This window comes from Anabas testudineus, chromosome 15, assembly GCF_900324465.2.
Source record: "Anabas testudineus chromosome 15, fAnaTes1.2, whole genome shotgun sequence".
NCBI classification, from domain to species: domain Eukaryota; kingdom Metazoa; phylum Chordata; class Actinopteri; order Anabantiformes; family Anabantidae; genus Anabas; species Anabas testudineus.
This window is the reverse complement of record NC_046624.1, coordinates 1963083-1981316: the sequence shown is the minus strand read 5'-3', so window position 1 is coordinate 1981316 and position 18234 is coordinate 1963083. Positions and strand designations below refer to the sequence as shown.

General features: G+C 42.3%; 2 protein-coding genes across 3 annotated transcripts; both read right to left on the bottom strand.

Annotated features, from left to right (window-relative positions):
- Positions 1–129: 129 nt before the first annotated feature.
- Positions 130–1719, bottom strand: sdhaf4 (succinate dehydrogenase complex assembly factor 4). Its single transcript, XM_026353925.1, has 3 exons — positions 1562–1719; positions 1235–1342; positions 130–926 (listed from the first exon to the last, which is right to left on the bottom strand). Exons 1-3 carry the CDS (start codon positions 1641–1643, stop codon positions 817–819), a joined length of 300 nt encoding a protein of 99 aa, XP_026209710.1. The 5' UTR covers positions 1644–1719; the 3' UTR covers positions 130–816.
- A 2041-nt stretch (positions 1720–3760) lies between these two features.
- On the bottom strand, positions 3761–7735 carry tlx1 (T cell leukemia homeobox 1). 2 transcript variants are annotated; one of them, XM_026354088.1, is made up of 3 exons: positions 7259–7735; positions 5739–5976; positions 3761–4998 (listed from the first exon to the last, which is right to left on the bottom strand). In XM_026354088.1, the coding sequence occupies exons 1-3, from the start codon at positions 7668–7670 to the stop codon at positions 4788–4790; spliced, it is 861 nt and encodes a 286-aa protein (XP_026209873.1). In that variant the 5' UTR covers positions 7671–7735; the 3' UTR covers positions 3761–4787. The 2 variants fall into 2 exon arrangements, with proteins under 2 accessions (XP_026209873.1, XP_026209874.1); XM_026354089.1 differs by having other exon boundaries at positions 3762–4998; positions 5739–5940.
- Between the last annotated feature and the right edge of the window lie 10499 nt (positions 7736–18234).

Here is an 18234-nt window from a genome sequence, read left to right as displayed (position 1 = left end):
CTTCTAAATCAACAATACAGTTTGCCTTCTAGGTTTAGCTTTTATTATACTATTATTACTTGTTACTAAAAGCATAATTACAATATTGCTAATGGCTTGAAGGCAACATAACACACATGAGAAGCAGGCTGATGTGGCATTTAAGGCTTTATTCCCTTTTATTGAGATAAATAAAAAACTACATACATCTTGTATCTCACAGTAAATACAGCAAGTGTGTGAAATCAACAAAGGATTACAGTTTATCCTACAGCTCAAACTAGGTCTTGTCTACACCCAGTTTTTTTTAGGAAGGTGTAGATTCAACACTACAATCATCATCATTCACAGGGTTTGTTGCAGGATTTACATCATTTACACATGTAGAAAACTAATTTCAACATGTATTTTTATAATTCTTATAGTTTCCTGACACTAAGTTTTGGAGCAAAGACAAGTAGTTCGGGGTGTAATGATTCTTCATTTTTGAGCCACAGCTTGTTTATTTGCGAGTTGAGAGCTTTCAAAATACAGCTGACCTACAGAGGACCTCTGTACTGTCCCTAAAGGCAGCACATCAGAGCAACAGCTGACAGGCTGCTCATACTACACTTTACACTCAGTTATTTTATTAATGTAAAGCCCACACACTAAGGCAAGTGCGTTTCTCTAAGCAAAAAATATCCCATCTACCATATTATATCAAATCTGTGGGCATCCAGGATCAACCGTTAATATTGTGTCATTACATCCCTACAATCAAAGGTTTACAAAGTGCCAGTCACTGTACAGCTCCTTAACAAAACACATCTCAAGGAAAGGACCTGAAGGAAAGCACTAGAAGTCCACACAGCGACCCTTTCTCTCCCAGTCTCCATATCGGGTGGGCTCGGGACCCCGGGGACCCCCCTTCTCCTTGGTTACAGGGTTCACATCATCAGGGAACTCTGGAAAATACGGAATTTAGTCAAACAATTTGTTCACATTGATCTCATGGATAAATAACTGGAATGGACACTTGACAGTAGGATAACGTTGCTATTTTTGGGATACTGATGAGGAATGTTTGTTGCAACTGATGGTGACACTGACACACACTCATTACTGTATTGTGTACAACTGTTGTTCTTGGACGTTTGAAGTTATCATTCAGTGACAGATTTTTAATCTAGCTGGTCTAACAATTCAGCACAGGTTTAGTGAATGAGTAAGATGCTCATAAATCGTTGCCCCTCTGATCCCGTTGTATCCTCACTCTCTACGTTGCTCTTCTCCTCGGGGATGTCAAACCGACCCTGCGGAGTTCTCGCTTTCTTTAGCGGCTCCTTGTCCTTCACCGTCCCGCTGGCGGCCCGAGAACAACCTGAGCAAGACACAACGATACGACAAGGACTATTTGAGAATTAAAAACTAGGGACGAATCACGTAACTCGAGCCGACACTAGAATCAAACTGTATCTTGAACGTTGTGTCATTGTGACACAAGAGAAAAAACATGGAAACAGCAACGTCGTGAGCGTAGATCTAGTTGATGTGAAGCCCGAGCGGAGCAACCGAGACTCGGCCTTAATGACACACTAACCTGTGAGAACCGGGTTCACTGTCAGACTCCGATAAACGACGTGTCTGCTGGCTGAAGCCAAGAAAACCCGTAGGACAGACATGACTACCACCCAAACGCTCCGGCACGCTGCAAAAAGTTATTGTCTATCGCGCATCAGACAAGCAATGTTCGTCATCATCCAGCGACGGCGCAGTGCACTTCATATTAAACGCCAGCAGAGGGAGCCATAGCACTGAACAGTTTTATTTAGACTAATTAACTCTATAATGACAGGTTGTTGTTATGGATCCTTTCAAATGTAACTGATAATAATAATAATAATATAATAATATAATAAATGTCTTTATTTTGTGTCTGTTTCAGACATAAAAATAACACTAATACATCTCGCCTTTGCAGTATTTTCTCATTTTCCATACATTCTTTAATAGGGATTTTTATTTATTTCTATTTGTGTCAGTCTTATATCAGCAGGTGTAAGTGGACTTGGTTACAGCTGGCCTGGCTCTGTGTATAGTTCCAAAGTATACTTGGTAAAACTGACTGACAACCATTATTTATTTTATTAGTTGAATCTATAGGAGAGAGTGAAGATGACATTATTCTGGTAGCCAGTGCCTAACAGATAAACTGAAAGCTATTAATCAACAACCTCCCTGAAATGACATACTGAGACATACTTTACATAATGTTCATACTACAGAATAGTGGGACTTGTCGGACTATACCCCTCTGGGTCTGAAATAAAATGTCACACTAGCCCTAACTATTACAATACAGACAGTCCTACTGAACAGGGATTCTTTTATGACACGTGTTGAGGTGACGCTTGTTCATTTATTGAAAATCAAAGGCCGAGCTGCTTCAGTAATGTGGCAGGGTTACACTAGAGCTGCATCTCACTTTGATATTTCTATGAGGAGATGTGACCCTCCACTGAAAGCTTGGAGAGATCTGGTAAGTGCATCATAGAGTTCACACGATTGTAATTCTACAGTGTTTGTGTGTCTATATACTTTTGGTCATTTAGTCTCCATAGAGCTGCTAGCTACAGCACTGCACAAGATTGGAAGAATACCTACTGTTTATGGAGCCGCTATATGCTGGAACATTAAGATTTCACTCCGGGTCCCAAAAACAGCACGGGCTGTCTGCTTCATGGTTAACTGGTGTCAAATACTGAATAGAAGGGAGTCGCTGGAGTTCTTTCCAACTTGCTTCACCTTTATCTCCTCTGGTGACCACTTTTTCTCCCTGGGGGTAAAATCAAGTGTGTGTGTGTGTTTGTGTATGTGTGTGTGTGAGTGAAAGAGAGAAAGAGAGAGGAATTCCAGGAGGTTTTCCGTGTAGCTCAAACCCAGCGGCTCAGCGCTGATAGTTCTGAGTGAATGATGAAATTCTCCTTTACATTCCTCTTTAAGCTTTTAGAGAGCAGTCCTGGAGAATGTCACAACAGACACACACACACACACACACACGCACACACACTGCCAAACAGCTGGCTCAGCATGCTCTGTCGACTCCTGTGCACACCCAAAACTTCTAGGACAAAAATCCCGACCTAATACAGAGCTAAAATAAAGGGAATGATACATTTCGATCCATCAGGTGAACACAGAGAAGATGAAGAAACTAATTGCTGAAACTGATGCTCTTCAGATCTGTTGCGTTTTGTTGCTTATCGTCTTGTTATTGATATTGTTATTTTCAGTTGTGTATGTAATATGTTGTGCACAGCTATGTTCTGTGATTGATGAAGATTCATGACTCATGCAAACATTGTACAATATCAGAGAAAAAAAATACAATCACGGTGGGAACAAAAAAACAGTGGACTGCTCTTTTAGCAAAATAAAAGTTGCATATAGAAAATGAAAATTATTAGTTTGGCAACGATAAATAATTTTCCTTATTGATTAATCTGCAGATTGGATTTGATTTGGATTTGTTTGTCTATTATATATATATATATATACACACACACATATATATATATATATATATATATATATATATATATATATATATACACACACACACACACACACACACACACATATATATATATAAATGCCAAATTTTAAACGACTATCTGCAACAATCCATAAACCAAAGATTTTCACATGTGAAAATGTAAAGCAGAAAATTCAGGATGTTAGAAACAGCAATATTTGACACTTTTGTTAAAGTAATAAATCGATGATCAGTTTTTAGTAGAACGTGTCCTGTGCTTTCGCTCAGAATCAATTTTTACTGATTAATATTAATCAATGAATCATCTAATCGCTGCAGCACTAAACAGATTTTAAATTCATACTTATTAGTGCTGCACACACACACACACACACACACACACACACACACACACTGAAAAATAAGAAATGATCTTTGTGGTTGCTCACAGGCCTGAAATGATCTGCTTACACAGCTTACACAGCGGATAGAAAATACCGTCTGTTAGACATCCATACAAAAATAAGAGCTGAGAGTGATGAAATAAGAGACGCACTAAACTGCAGTTGAAAGTATACTCGTCGTCACATGGAGCCACATATATTCTCCCTCTTTTAATCAGATGTTTGACGGCCTTTAGGCCCATTTATACATAAATTCTAAAATGGTAAAATATCAGTGGGCAGTTGCTGTAAATCATCACATGGAGTCTGATGTGTTGGATTAGATGTTTGAATTCATACAAAGGTGCTAAAACAAGTGCTCTGTTACTTTACAGTTGAATAAAAAGTTCATTAACATGGCAGATAAATACTGAGAGGCTGATATGAAAATATGCTGTTTATGAAACATCAAGTCTCTTGTGGGTAAACTGTTACCTTACGTATATAAGAACTCACTAGGGCCAGTCTATCCTGGTCCTCTGGTTTCCTGTTGCACACACTCCATGATGTCTCCAGATCCTTCCAAAAGTATCAGCCCTAGAGTCTGGTCTGTGCAGAGCTGAGCCAGGGATTCTGTCCAGGCCTCTGACAGATCCACATGAGGCTGTGGACCCCCCATTAGATGGGAGTAATGCTATGAGAGCCCGTGTGGAGCATGTGTGTGTTGTTAGAGCTGCAGCGGGTGAAAAGAAGAGCAGGGAGATGACCCGATAACCAGAATCGATCGGTGCCCTGCACCGGGAGCCTCCTTTGCACGGAGCTCCGCAGCGAGCCGCAGCCCGTGTCTCTGCCCTCCAGCAGCGTGTCGCTTCCGGCGCCGGTTCTGGCTGGAGGCCGAAGCGCTGCCTCTACTCGCAGGCCGACACTGTGCTGATCTTGGCGGTGTTCTCAGTCCAGGGCTGCAGGTTCTGCAAGGCGAACAGAGAGCTGTTCTGCAGGCACAGCGGGTCCGGAGTCACCGGCTGGTTGATGGTCTTCTGGAAGGCCTCCTGCTGCAGCTGCATGAGGATCCTGTTGGCCTGCTGCCGCTCCGCCTCCCGCTCCTCCGCCGTCTGCCGCCTGCAACAGGGAAACACCGCGGAGGACTCACACATGCTGCCGTAGGCCATGTATTATCACACTAGAATAATAATAATAATAATAATAATAATAATAATAATAATAATAATAATAATAATAATAATAATAATCGTTATTCGTGTTTTTATTGTATATTAATGCAAATTAAAATGATTCGATAACGTGTATTTTAAAGACATGCTCTGGGGTATTTTATTTCGTTAATAAGAATATTTATTTTCCATCTTTTATCATGATGAGTTCATTTTTTTATTAAATTAAAATTATTTGTTGAAAAAAAAATTATAATTTCTTTATTAAAGCAGATCACAGCAAACCGCAGCAGAAATCCTTCCTTTAAATATATTTAAACAGAGTTCAGTTTATTGGGGACACTCTGCTCAAACTAAAACTAGTAACTTAACTAATAAAAATAATCCTGCAACAAAATCATCATCATTTTGTCCACTGCCACAATATCACTTGTAATCAGTTATTATTCTGCATCAGATAAGTGCACATGTAACTACAGTATGAAAGATGATTTTTTTTCATTTTGGGCTGTGACAGTCAACTTAAACTATCTTCTGGTCTGGTCCAGTGGGACCCCTTGGCCCCTCAGAAACCGGTGGAGGTTCCTAACAGCCCTTAGGAACCAAGAGGACCTCCAGCCCTCCATTAAGACAGCTTGTTCAGGTTAATGGTTCCACTAGCAAAAGTAGCAAAATAAGCAGATTCACCTCCATTTGGTGCGTCTGTTCTGGAACCAGGTTTTAACCTGAGCGTCAGTCATCTTCAGAGCTTTGGCCAGGGCGGCCCGCTCTGCAGAGGCCAGGTACTTCTGTCTGTGGAAGCGTTTCTCCAACTCGCAGATCTGCAGCCGGGTGAAGGACGTCCGAGGTTTCTTCTTCTTGGGAGGCGTCCGGTTCTGGTAGGGATGACCTACACGACGTGCCACAGTGAGGGGTGAGAGGGACACTGGACAGGACAGGATAGGACAGGATAGGACAGGATAGCACCGAGCAGGACAGGATGGAATGGAACAGAACAGGACAGGACAGGACAGGACAGGACAGGACAGGACAGGACAGGACAGGACAAGGCCAAAGCAAGACAGGAATGGCAGGAGACATCAGGACAGAAGAGCACAGACAGGACAGGTCAAAGCAGGGTAGGCAGGGCAAACACACTGCAAAGCAGTAGCACGGGCACTGTAAGGTACCATAACAGTTAGGACATGCTGTATATTTGATTTAATAAACACAGTTCTAATACTGTCTATACAACTTAAACCTCAACAAATATGTAGGACTGTAGAAAATGCAACTGTTCATAATGATAATGGGCTTTCTATTTATTAGGCTATAAAGAACATCTGGAAAACATCTGTGTGTCACTGCATTTTTTTCTAAATTCAACCTCAACAATTCAATAATAAGAATAATAATATTAAAAATAAGAACTTTAACTTTCCACACAGTGACATAGGTGTGTTATGGTTGACACTGGATGTTTACAGGGCAAATGTAATGCAGTGCAGGGGTTTGGTGTGGAGGGACGGTGCAGGCTGAAGAGCTACAGACATAGAAGAAGAAGCAGAGTGTAGCAGGGACAGCTTCAGAAGAGACAGCCTGATTACACAGCTCCCAATAATAATAATAATAATTATTATTATAGTAATAATAATAATAATAATAATAAAGATTTTTCAGTGTGTCATTAGTGAAATTTGAACTGTATTATTTATTATCACTAAATATAACAACTTCAGTAATAAAAATAATGTGAAATGTAGCTTATATTTATTATTTTTAAGTGAAATAAACTCTTCGGTTTCTTATTGTAAATTGTTGAATCTTCATTACTTTGTGATAACAACGGTTTGAGCAAGAAAAACGTTTAGAAAGGAAGTTTTAATATTTTTCATGTTGCTTTTTAAAAACTCATTTCATTGCATTGATTACATTACATTTATTTTAAACTGACAGGAAGCTTTACTACCGGTGGCATCTGTCAAATATTAATCTGTCTTCATGTGCGCATCTTCTATCATTTGTTGAGCGTTTCAAGTCTTTGCTCCGCTGTATTTTACATTTAAAATACACGGACTGTGAGTGTGTGTGTGAGTGTGTGTGAGTGAGTGTGTGAGTGTGAGTGTGTGTGTGTGTGTGTGTGTGTGTGTGAGTGTGTGTGTGTGTGAGTGTGTGTGAGTGTGTGTGTGTGTGTGAGTGTGTGTGTGTGTGTGTGTGATGGGCTCTACCTGTGAACCTGTCCTTCGTGTACCGCCGGTTGCTCTCCATCCAGGGGAAGGTGAGCGCGCTCAGGTTGTTCATGGTTCCGCTGAGCGGGGGGACGGAGGAGCTCCCTCCGCTCCCAGGCCGGTGCGCGGGCACACGGATGACCCCGGCGGCGCTCACGTTAGTCCCGTTCACGTGATAAGCCCCGCCGAGGGCCGCCATCCCGCACGAGCTGCCGGTGCCGTTATATCCCGTATTTGCGCACGTGAATCCGCCGCCGCCGTAGGCCGGGTGCGAGTAGTCCGGCTCGTGCATCCTGTTTCCCAGCATGCAGCTCTGCTCCGCGCTGCTCAGGATCTGATCGATGCCGAAGCTGATGGGCTCCACGTGCGGGTGCTGCTGCAGATGGGCCCCCAGCATCCCTAAGTGCTCCATGGCCTCCGCGAGCCCCACGCTCCGGCGCGAGGAACACAGCTTGCTCCACGCGCAGCTCCCTGGACTCTGCGCTGTCTGGGCTCACTGCTGCTCGAGCGCTGGTCGTTATCTAGTGAGCGCGCGCGCGCGCGCATGTTGTGGCGTGTGCGCGTGCAGAAGAGCGGGGCTGGACTGCCTCCCTCGCTGCGCGCGAGGACATCGATCAAAGTGGCAAATAGACAGCGCGAGATGGAGCTGAGAGTCCAGGGCCATGTCTGAGAGACAGAGAGACACTGAGAGACAGAGAGACACTGAGAGACACTGAGAGAGACACTGAGAGACAGAGAGAGAGACAGAGAGACAGAGAGAGACAGAGAGAGACAGAGAGAGACACTGAGAGACAGAGAGAGACAGAGAGAGACACTGAGAGACAGAGAGAGACACTGAGAGAGACACTGAGAGACAGAGAGAGACACTGAGAGACAGAGAGAGACACTGAGAGACAGAGAGAGACACTGAGAGACAGAGAGAGACAGAGAGAGACACTGAGAGACAGAGAGACAGAGAGAGACAGAGAGAGACACTGAGAGACAGAGAGAGACACTGAGAGAGACACTGAGAGACAGAGAGAGACACTGAGAGACACTGAGAGACAGAGAGAGACAGAGAGACACTGAGAGACAGAGAGACAGAGAGAGACACTGAGAGACAGAGAGAGACACTGAGAGACAGAGAGACACTGAGAGACACTGAGAGACACTGAGAGACAGAGAGACACTGAGAGACAGAGAGAGACACTGAGAGACAGAGAGAGACACTGAGAGACAGAGAGAGACACTGAGAGACACTGAGAGACACTGAGAGACAGAGAGACACTGAGAGACAGAGAGAGACAGAGAGAGACACTGAGAGACAGAGAGAGACAGAGAGAGACAGAGAGAGACACTGAGAGACAGAGAGAGACACTGAGAGACACTGAGAGACACTGAGAGACAGAGAGAGACACTGAGAGACACTGAGAGACACTGAGAGACAGAGAGACACTGAGAGACAGAGAGAGACACTGAGAGACAGAGAGAGACAGAGAGAGACACTGAGAGACAGAGAGAGACACTGAGAGACAGAGAGAGAGAGAGACACTGAGAGACAGAGAGAGACACTGAGAGACAGAGAGACACTGAGAGACAGAGAGAGACACTGAGAGACAGAGAGACACTGAGAGACAGAGAGAGAGACAGAGAGACACTGAGAGACAGAGAGACACTGAGAGACACTGAGAGACAGAGAGAGACACTGAGAGACAGAGAGAGACACAGAGAGACAGAGAGAGACAGAGAGAGACACTGAGAGACAGAGAGAGACAGAGAGAGACACTGAGAGACACTGAGAGACAGAGAGAGACACTGAGAGACAGAGAGAGACAGAGAGAGACAGAGAGAGACAGAGAGAGACACTGAGAGACAGAGAGAGACAGAGAGAGACAGAGAGACAGAGAGACACTGAGAGACAGAGAGAGACAGAGAGAGACAGAGAGAGACAGAGAGAGACACTGAGAGACAGAGAGAGACACAGAGAGACAGAGAGAGACAGAGAGAGACAGAGAGAGACAGAGAGAGACACAGAGAGACAGAGAGAGACACTGAGAGACAGAGAGAGACAGAGAGAGACAGAGAGAGACACTGAGAGACACTGAGAGACACTGAGAGACAGAGAGACACTGAGAGACACTGAGAGACAGAGAGAGACAGAGAGAGACAGAGAGAGACAGAGAGAGACACTGAGAGACAGAGAGAGACAGAGAGAGACAGAGAGAGACAGAGAGAGACACTGAGAGACAGAGAGAGACAGAGAGAGACACTGAGAGACACTGAGAGACAGAGAGAGACAGAGAGAGACAGAGAGAGACAGAGAGAGACAGAGAGAGGACAGAGAGAGACAGAGAGAGACAATAGAGGCTGGACCTATCAAACCTCTTAGTACCACTGGAACAGATCAATAACACACAGTGGTTGGCCTGTTTCATTTATTTTCATTCTACAGTTGTTTTCATCTCTCTCAATAGAAACTAAATTTTTGATTTTCTTGTCGTATCAGTGTATAAAAATATCTGTTATCGACATTTGTACTACATTATTGAAATCTATATTCCACTGACGACAAACAATACAATCGATCATTTTAATAGACAAATAAACCATTGCTCTTTATTATTATTATTATTATTATTATTATTATTATTATTATTATTATTATTATTATTATCATCATCATCATCACAGTGTTTGACAGGAGGATTAGTTCAAACTGCGTCTAAACAGGACTTTCTGTTAAGACTATTTTCTGGAGAAATAAATAGCCCACAATTCATTCCTTGCAACGACAAACGCTGTTTTATTATTATAAATCAGTGAAAGAATGACTGATGTTTGCATTATTAAAGTATTGATATATATATATATATATATATATATATATATATATATATATATATATATATATATATATATATATATATATATATATATATATATATATGCAGCGGAGCTGGCTGTATTATTAATTCATGCTCAGAGTGATGACACTGCTCCAAACAGCGCTTCCTTCCTTCCTTTTCATTTGTTACTGGGATACTTCACCTTAATATTCCTTAAACCCCAGAGTAAAGGTGACATTTTAATAATACAAATAGACGAAGAGTCGTTATTTGGCATTAACCTGCATTCATTAAACAAATATTAATGAATGCGGGAATGATCAATGGCTGTGAAGCGGCTGGAAACGCGCGGTCTGTTTATTGCAGCAGGACAAATGGATGGAAACGCGTTTCACCGTAGATCAGAAATAACGAGCGCATTAAGGCGAATCCAGCGAATCCAACTTAGCAACAGCGCAATTAAACGAAGAATTAAACCATTGATTTGCTCTGTCCCTAAAAGCCGCTGGGACTTCATTACTTAACACCTATTAATGTTTGATGCGCTCCCCGCGCTTCGTATTGGTCCGTTGAACGGCGTTAGATTCGTAAAGGCGCCGGGAGCTGGTCCGCACACGGTGAGGCGCACAGACCCGTTCAGACGTGGTCCAGTAATGAAGGTTACCGACTGGAAACTGCAAACAGCGGCCACGTTACTGGAATAAAAATGTAACAGAAGGCTGCTGCAAAATACACCCATAACTGCTTATACACATATAATTCTTTACGCGAGACCGCCCTGTTATTATTATTATTATTATTATTATTATTATTATTATTATTATTATTATTATTATTATTATTATTATTATTATACTGTGTGGACCACTGTGGTAAACGTCATTTTTGCTTTTTGAAATAATTGTTGCTTAGAATAAACGTTGTTGCACTCTCCTGACAGTAACAGCTATGAATATGTAGTCTATCTAGTGACAGCAACACTCACACATATCTTTTTTATTTCAGCAGAAAAAAAAAAAAATCTTGTAGACTCCTATTGATTTATAGGTGCTCCAGCAGCAGCTCCCTTTTTACGTCCAAGCCATGACACGTTGGCTTCAAAGTGCTGTAAACAACCTATTTTAACCAGCTCCTGTAAAAATACTGTGTGGGCCTGTTGCCAGTTTTTTAGCAGGCCATCATGACACTGGTATTTTAAAAAATACTGTAAAATGTTATTTTAAAGCATAAATCCAAATAACCAGACAATGGAAACGTTAAATTACAGTAAGTCATCCTCCTTCCTTGGAGATTGTTTCTCTGCCTTTACTGAAAAACTATGGCGGACAAAATATTAGGAACACCTCTTCTAATACTAAAATGGAATAATGAATAAACAAATGTTGGACATTTAATGAACAGCAAGACCTCCACCGTAACATCATACAGTTTAGTAAATACTTTGTCAGGCAGGAGGTCAGGGGGTCTACCTGCAGAGTCCTTGACCCTCGACCTCAACCTCTCTGGCGCCAGCTCCATCAGCGTTTCCTCTAAATGCAAGATGAGCTTTCTCTAACCACTGGTGAGTACAGAGCCTGGGGACTCGGCTGGAATTGTTCACTGTCACTGTCTCTGAAATGAGAAGTGCGAGGAGGACTCTTTCCATCATGGGTTGTACACTCACCCGTGTATTTACTGCAGTGATTTGCACTGTGAAACTCGCACACTATAAACAGAGCTGGAAATGAGCCTGTTTAGAATGGAGGCAGTGGAGTTTTTGTACCTTCATCATCATGCCTGTAGCAAATCGCTTTGCTTTGGAGACAGTTTTTCACTTCAGCTGCTGTAATATGCTGTAATAGCTGGATAGCCTCCCCACTGACTTCTTCGACGCAGCGTGATCCTGGCTGAACAGAAGGATAAACCTGGGCTTTCCGTACTGAGAGACTGACAGGAGTTAACCATGAGCCTCCCTCTGTCAGCTCTGAAATAACACTTTGAGCTACAGACACGCTGAGATAAGTGACTGATCATCCTGTTTGCTTTGTAACGCAGGGAAACGGCAGACACCAAGGGGAACCTGCCCTGCACTGAACGGACTCCACTGGCCCTGCAGCATCTTTAACCCCCCCGTGTAGGAAACACACACACACACACACACACACAAACACAGTCAGACGCAACAGGCGAAATAGGCTGTATTTGTCAGACTTCACCCTGCTTTGGTGTCACATTAGTGGGAAACGTGAGGAGGCATAGTTTTATTTTGTCTCAAGCACTTTGTATACCTTGGACAAGTGGGAGTAGATGCCCTTGAAGGCCTCACTGTTGCTGTTTGTATCCCTTGATGTCTGGCCCGTCCTGGGGAACAGGAGGTGACGTCTGATTTGTAGTTATAAAGAACAGGCCACATAACCAAACTCAAAATAAATGGATAGAGAGGAATTCCTGCGGAAGTACTAATGTTAAATGATGCTTTGAAGTGTGTATTTTAGATAAAGATAGAGCTGCTGCTGTGGTGACTTTCCAGAGATGTAAAATCCATTTTCAGATCCGACAAACCATGTGATAAACCCCGTGTCTTACTTCCTGGGTCAGATTTCATCTTCTCACTGGTACTTTAAGCAGCAACTGCCCACCAACACAAGAGCCGTTCTACTTCTAGAGGTCTAGATCAGCTGTTGCATTTACAACCCTGGTTCCAAAAGCACTGCAGTGCAAAGCCTATTATAATAAAATATCATGAAAATCATGACATTGAGACATATATTTATGTTGAACTATTTTTTTTGTAGATAAAAAATGTAGATTCATTTAAATTTTTCCTGGCGTACCAGCTATTCTGGAAACATCATTATACTGTATTTACATCTGTCCCATATGACCATGGTGGTTAAAACCATGTATTACCATGTCAGTAATATTGCAGCAAATGAAAATAGGTTGGTCTCTGCGTGTATGGACATTCCTAAGAAATGTATAGCCTGCCGTGCTATATTGTCTATGCACAATACACGTAGGGCATTGGTGGGGGTGGGGTGTTAAAAGGGGCCCATTAGCAGATTTTGCCCAGGGCCCTCTCAACAGCTTACTACATCCATGGCATATGATACAATCCAGATTACTGGTATCAGCGTTCTTTTATGCCAACATTTAAAAACAAAAACTCAGAGAGGAAAGTATTTTTTGTAACTCTTTTTATTTTTCCCCACTGTGCGATGCGGGAAACACTCGTGCCGTGACGGTGTTTTCCAGGCCTCTCTCAGGCAGAAGGCTGCTGTTTTCCTTCCAAGCTGTATGATTGACAGCTCCCTATCAGTGCACTTATCATCTGAATGTCAAGTACTTCCAGAATTCCCATTTTCAGGTGACTGATGGAAGCCAGTCAGCAGATGAAGAGAAGAGAGAGTGAAGAGAAAGACTGAGCAGACAAAGCAGAACATGTGGAAACATCAGTGGAGGAGGACAAATGCTTTAAACATGAGCTACGTTTAGTTGACTAAATGTATAAGTTAAATACATAAATGTGAAATAAATGTGAATCAGGTCCCAAATGCCCCTTGAATTACAATATACAAAATGCTCTGTGTACTGTAAAGTAGATGTATGGAAAATATGACATGTTCAGATTAGTTCAGCTTGTGAAATGACTAACTGGGCTCTCCATGTTGCAGTGGTGTACAGTGAAACAAAATCCAACTAAGGCCTTACAGTAATGGACCAAATGACCCACAACTTTCCGTACTTTCCCATATATGGCCCGGTGTCAGTCAGGCCCAGTGCTGTTGACCTCTCGAGGAGAACAGATTGAGTGGCTGATGGGAGGATTCGGTGGCTCCGTGTGGAGGATCGGGGAGGAAGCTGGGAATGCTTGATGTTTGGCCTGAGCTCTCAGAGCGGAAGAAGAAACTTCTCGATGTTAATGAAGAAACCTCATCTGACTGTGATCTCTGACACTGGGATTACGGATGCTTGCTGTGTGAATTTCAACGGAGGAAGATCCATGTTGGCATACATCAGTCAAATTGACTAAACGTTAATTGTGGAAACTCCATCCACGAGAGAGACGGAGGAGATACAATGCTCACGGCACGTCATGACATCAGCAATAAGTCTCAGAAGCAAGCTCAGCTGCTGTTATCCAAGCTGACACTGGAAAAGGACACACATAGAGACAGAAAACTGTTCACGTTCACACTTAAGTTCTGTTAACCTAAGTGGATGTCTTTAGCTTGTACCTGGAGGAAACCCACACAGAACCTTCTTGCTGTGGTGCAGTGGTGCTGATAATAACGGCACCACCTGTTACTTAATAGCTTACAGAGTTCAATCATTTTCCAAGTTATTTTGTGGTGACAAATGTCAAAATGACAAATCTCTGTTTGGATTATGTTCAGAGGCAACATGTGTGAAAGAAGTGGCTTCAAACCCTGCTCTCCTGCATGGAGTGGAGTGTCTTACCACTACTCTATCCAGCTGCTTAAACACTGTTGAACTTGATGTTGTTGATAATGTGAATGCACATGTCTAGTCCAGTTTGTTCCATGTGCCTCTTAAATCAGGTTCCTGCAGAAATCGGAAACATTGTTATTTAATTGAATTCAAGGAGAGAACCACTTCAGAAACCCGCACATTTATGTATTCAATTTAAAAATCATCAATTCATTTTCTCCACTCAGCAATCAACCCTTGGATTAGTAGCATTAAAAAAGTAAATGTCAGTGGATACACACCAGTGAAATGTAACTCTTAAAAAGGGCACAATATTTATTGTGAACTGTAAAGTTTCAAAGATGAAAAATGTAACAAACTAAATTCTGTAGCAATTAATAAAAATGATGGGAAAGAAATGATGGTTCCTACAAAACATATTTTGTGATGCAAATGAGTTGTGGTAGAAAGGTTAGTGTTAGGAGGCAGGATGTGCCTGCATCGAAAACATTTATTATTAGACGTTAGGTAAATGAACGGATCCAATTGGATGGCTCTCAGAGGATATTTAAATAGCATTAAAAATGGTCAAATATTAAACATTGTGCACTTTCAATGATACAATATTATGCTCAGCACTCAATCTGTCAGCCCTGCTCAGAGTCTGCTCTGTGGTAACAAATGAGGGCAACATGTGTCATTAGAGCCTACAGCCATAGACACAACACTAGAGCCGGGATACTGCCGACCACAACTGGAGCCAGTGTGAAAAGTCCCTTTCAGACCAAACACAATCTATTACACAGACGTGCTTTAACAAGCATCAGTCTAATGTGATGGTGTGCAAATGCACCACAATGATTACAACAACCTCTGCGCTGGATGCCCCGAATATAATCATGTGGAGTATACAATGTTCATATGTACTTATATCATAAGTACATGGCTACTCCCATCTCTAACACATGTTTCTGATTGTCACCATGTCCCCACAGTGGAGCACTGACAGCTGACAAATGGTGGGGAATGTTGGCTGCGGAGATGATCAGGGACACGGTGAGGATCATTTGAGTCTGAATCATAAATCACGGTCTGATGTCATATTCTTCTCTTCTTTACTAGTACACTACTAATAGAAAATGTAACATGGTTGTAATTAAGCTGCCTTCAAACTGCATTAATTAATTGCAATGCATTAATGTTGCAAATTAGTTACATCATTTCTAAGAGTTTTGGTTGCACAAATAAATTATTTCATTTTTAGGTGCAAGGCTCAGTCATTTTATGAATTTTGTATTCCTCCAAATCATTAGGAAGATCTGTGAACACAGTAGCCATGCATGGATTATCCAGTGAGCCTATATAGCCCATCGAGCACTGGCCTAAGGGCCTGGTGATTGTTAATATTTGTTGTTTGAAAGTCTCGGAGTTCAAAGACAAAGACACAAAATGACCACAAAGAGAAACCAAACACATTCAAAGAGACAGGAACTAACCATAAAGATAGTGATAGTGACTGAAGTACATTTACTAAACTGAGTCCATTTTTGTGATAGTTCTACTTAATCTACATTGTCTTGAGGATTATTGCAATGATTATTATTAATATTATTCCATATGGGCTTCATCAAATAATTAGAATTATAATATCATATTCTCTGATATAAAATGAGTCATTTAGCATAAAGAGTACTTTTACTTTTGGTACTGTGGTATTTTTAAAGCTACTATTATTTTATTATAAGTTTGTGGCAATGCTGCAAAACAAACCCAAAGTTCAATGACCAAAAAAAGACACAAAGTGAAAAGAAGAAGGCCTGTGTGCCCAGGGGCCTGTTTTCAGTACAGCAGGCAAAGTGGTCATTGTTTACTGTTTATTTACTTCTGCCTGCTGAATGTACAGAAACATTACGTCTTTTCATCACTTCACTGAAGCAACAGAGCTCACTCCAGTAAACAGGCTTTTGGATTTATTTTTCAGTACCTTTCACACACACACACACACACACACACACACACACACACACACACACACACACACACACACTCACACAGCCAACAGGTGGACTGTGTCCGGTGGAACGGTAGTCCCTGTCAGCACCCTGAGGCCCCAGCAATCCCCCCACTATCCTCCCAGTGCGATGCGGGTGCCTCCGTCCTGTCCGGGGCTCTGTGGGTCGAGTGTGCGCTTCCTCCCATCTATGTAAGACTGGGTGGGATGAGTAGTGGCTATTCTGGTTTCTAGTTCTCACCCATCCATCCAGTTTGGGAAGCTGGGAGATGCTGCAGGACAGATGGGATCATCCTGTTCTTCCATCTACTTCACTTCACTCTGCTTCCGTGACCTGTTCATAGTCTGAGCTGTGGATAACTAGTGTATGGTGGTGTGAGCCAGCATCAGCGTTTTCAACAAATACCCCAAAACATATTGGCGCTTGAATGGCAGCGCCACCTGCTGGATACTGTAATTAAGGAGCAGCTTCACACGCTAACCGGCAATCGTCAAAAGCTCAAATAATTTTCAACCAACTCACACACATGATTCCCAAACAGACTGGCTGGTGCCTGTAAAGGCCTCAGTGGTGTGCGTTGCTGCATTGTGTCCTCAGCCACTCAGGGAGGAGGGTCCAGGATCCAGGGCTTCCTTTTCCTTCTGCTATTACTACAACCACTCATCTGCTTCTCCTCTTCTTCTCTTCATCTCCTCAAGTAGCTTTACCCTTTCTTTCCTTCCATTCCTGAGGATCTGGCTCACAATATGAAAGCCAAGACCTGCAGCGACCAGGCGCCTGGTCCCTGCAGGTCTCTGAGTAGGGTTCAACTTTTCATCGTTTTCAGTTATGTGACTGATGCACAGACCTCAGAGGGCAAAATAAATCTTGAAACATATCCATTTCTTCTAAGGGACAACTACAAGCAGCTAACGGTAATCAGTATTCTATGTTATCATGAAAACCTCTTTGGGGACAATGAGATGCTCTGTGCAGTATCACTCAAGAGTCACTTGTTCTGAGTTTGTGATGACATGAGACCCTGAGGCTCTTTGTTTGTGATGTAAATATACAAGATCTGCAGTTAGCGTGTAAATGTGCACAGTAAGTGTTGCATTCAAATTCCTTGTGTGGTTTTAATGTAGTTCTAAAATAGTACGTTAGAGATCAAATATGATCCCTCATCATACAAAATGGGGTGACAGAGTGAATTCAGAAAGAGAGCGACAACATTGCCAAATGCACAATAGTACTGAACACTGGGCTCTAGCAGACTTGTTGTACACCATCAGTCTCAATGCTTTACTGATGCTGATCCTGTTGTGTTGACGGTTGATGCCTGAGTGAAGTCATGGGAAAAGCCATTGTTCCTATTTATTATTAGTTTCGTACAATGAATCATTGATTTACACACATAATTGCCAAAGCCAATCAAAAAGTAAAGAAGCTACATCAATCACCTGACCCACAAGCATTTTTGACCCCTCGCTGTTGCAACTATTCTATCTCTAAGACTCTGCTCCATTATACCCTCACCCTGTCTTTAGCATTGCATGTTACCATATGATCACAACAGTGAGTTTATACATTAAAACAGAAAAAGCAAAAAGAATAATATGGACTCCTTCAGTGATCAGTTAAATGTCAAAGGCCTCCTCCTCCCCTCCCCCTCTCTAAACCATTTTAGCAGATCTGTCAGAGTCTGGCCAAGACCTGCTCTGTCACTTCATTAAGTTGCAATCACACTGAC

What these genes read in the sequence shown, in the direction of transcription:
- sdhaf4 (XM_026353925.1), bottom strand. Translation starts at nt 1,643, where the DNA reads ATGTCTGTCCTACGGGTTTTCTTGGCTTCAGCCAGCAGACACGTCGTT. An exon ending in AGTGAACCCGGTTCTCACAG is followed by an intron (nt 1,343 to 1,561) that starts GTTAGTGTGTCA and finishes TGTCTTGCTCAG; the next exon opens with GTTGTTCTCGGGCCGCCAGC. An exon ending in GGAGAAGAGCAACGTAGAGA is followed by an intron (nt 927 to 1,234) that starts GTGAGGATACAA and finishes CGTATTTTCCAG; the next exon opens with AGTTCCCTGATGATGTGAAC.
- tlx1 (XM_026354088.1), bottom strand. Translation starts at nt 7,670, where the DNA reads ATGGAGCACTTAGGGATGCTGGGGGCCCATCTGCAGCAGCACCCGCAC. An exon ending in CACGAAGGACAGGTTCACAG is followed by an intron (nt 5,977 to 7,258) that starts GTAGAGCCCATC and finishes TGTCCTGTCCAG; the next exon opens with TGTCCCTCTCACCCCTCACT. An exon ending in AACAGACGCACCAAATGGAG is followed by an intron (nt 4,999 to 5,738) that starts GTGAATCTGCTT and finishes TCCCTGTTGCAG; the next exon opens with GCGGCAGACGGCGGAGGAGC.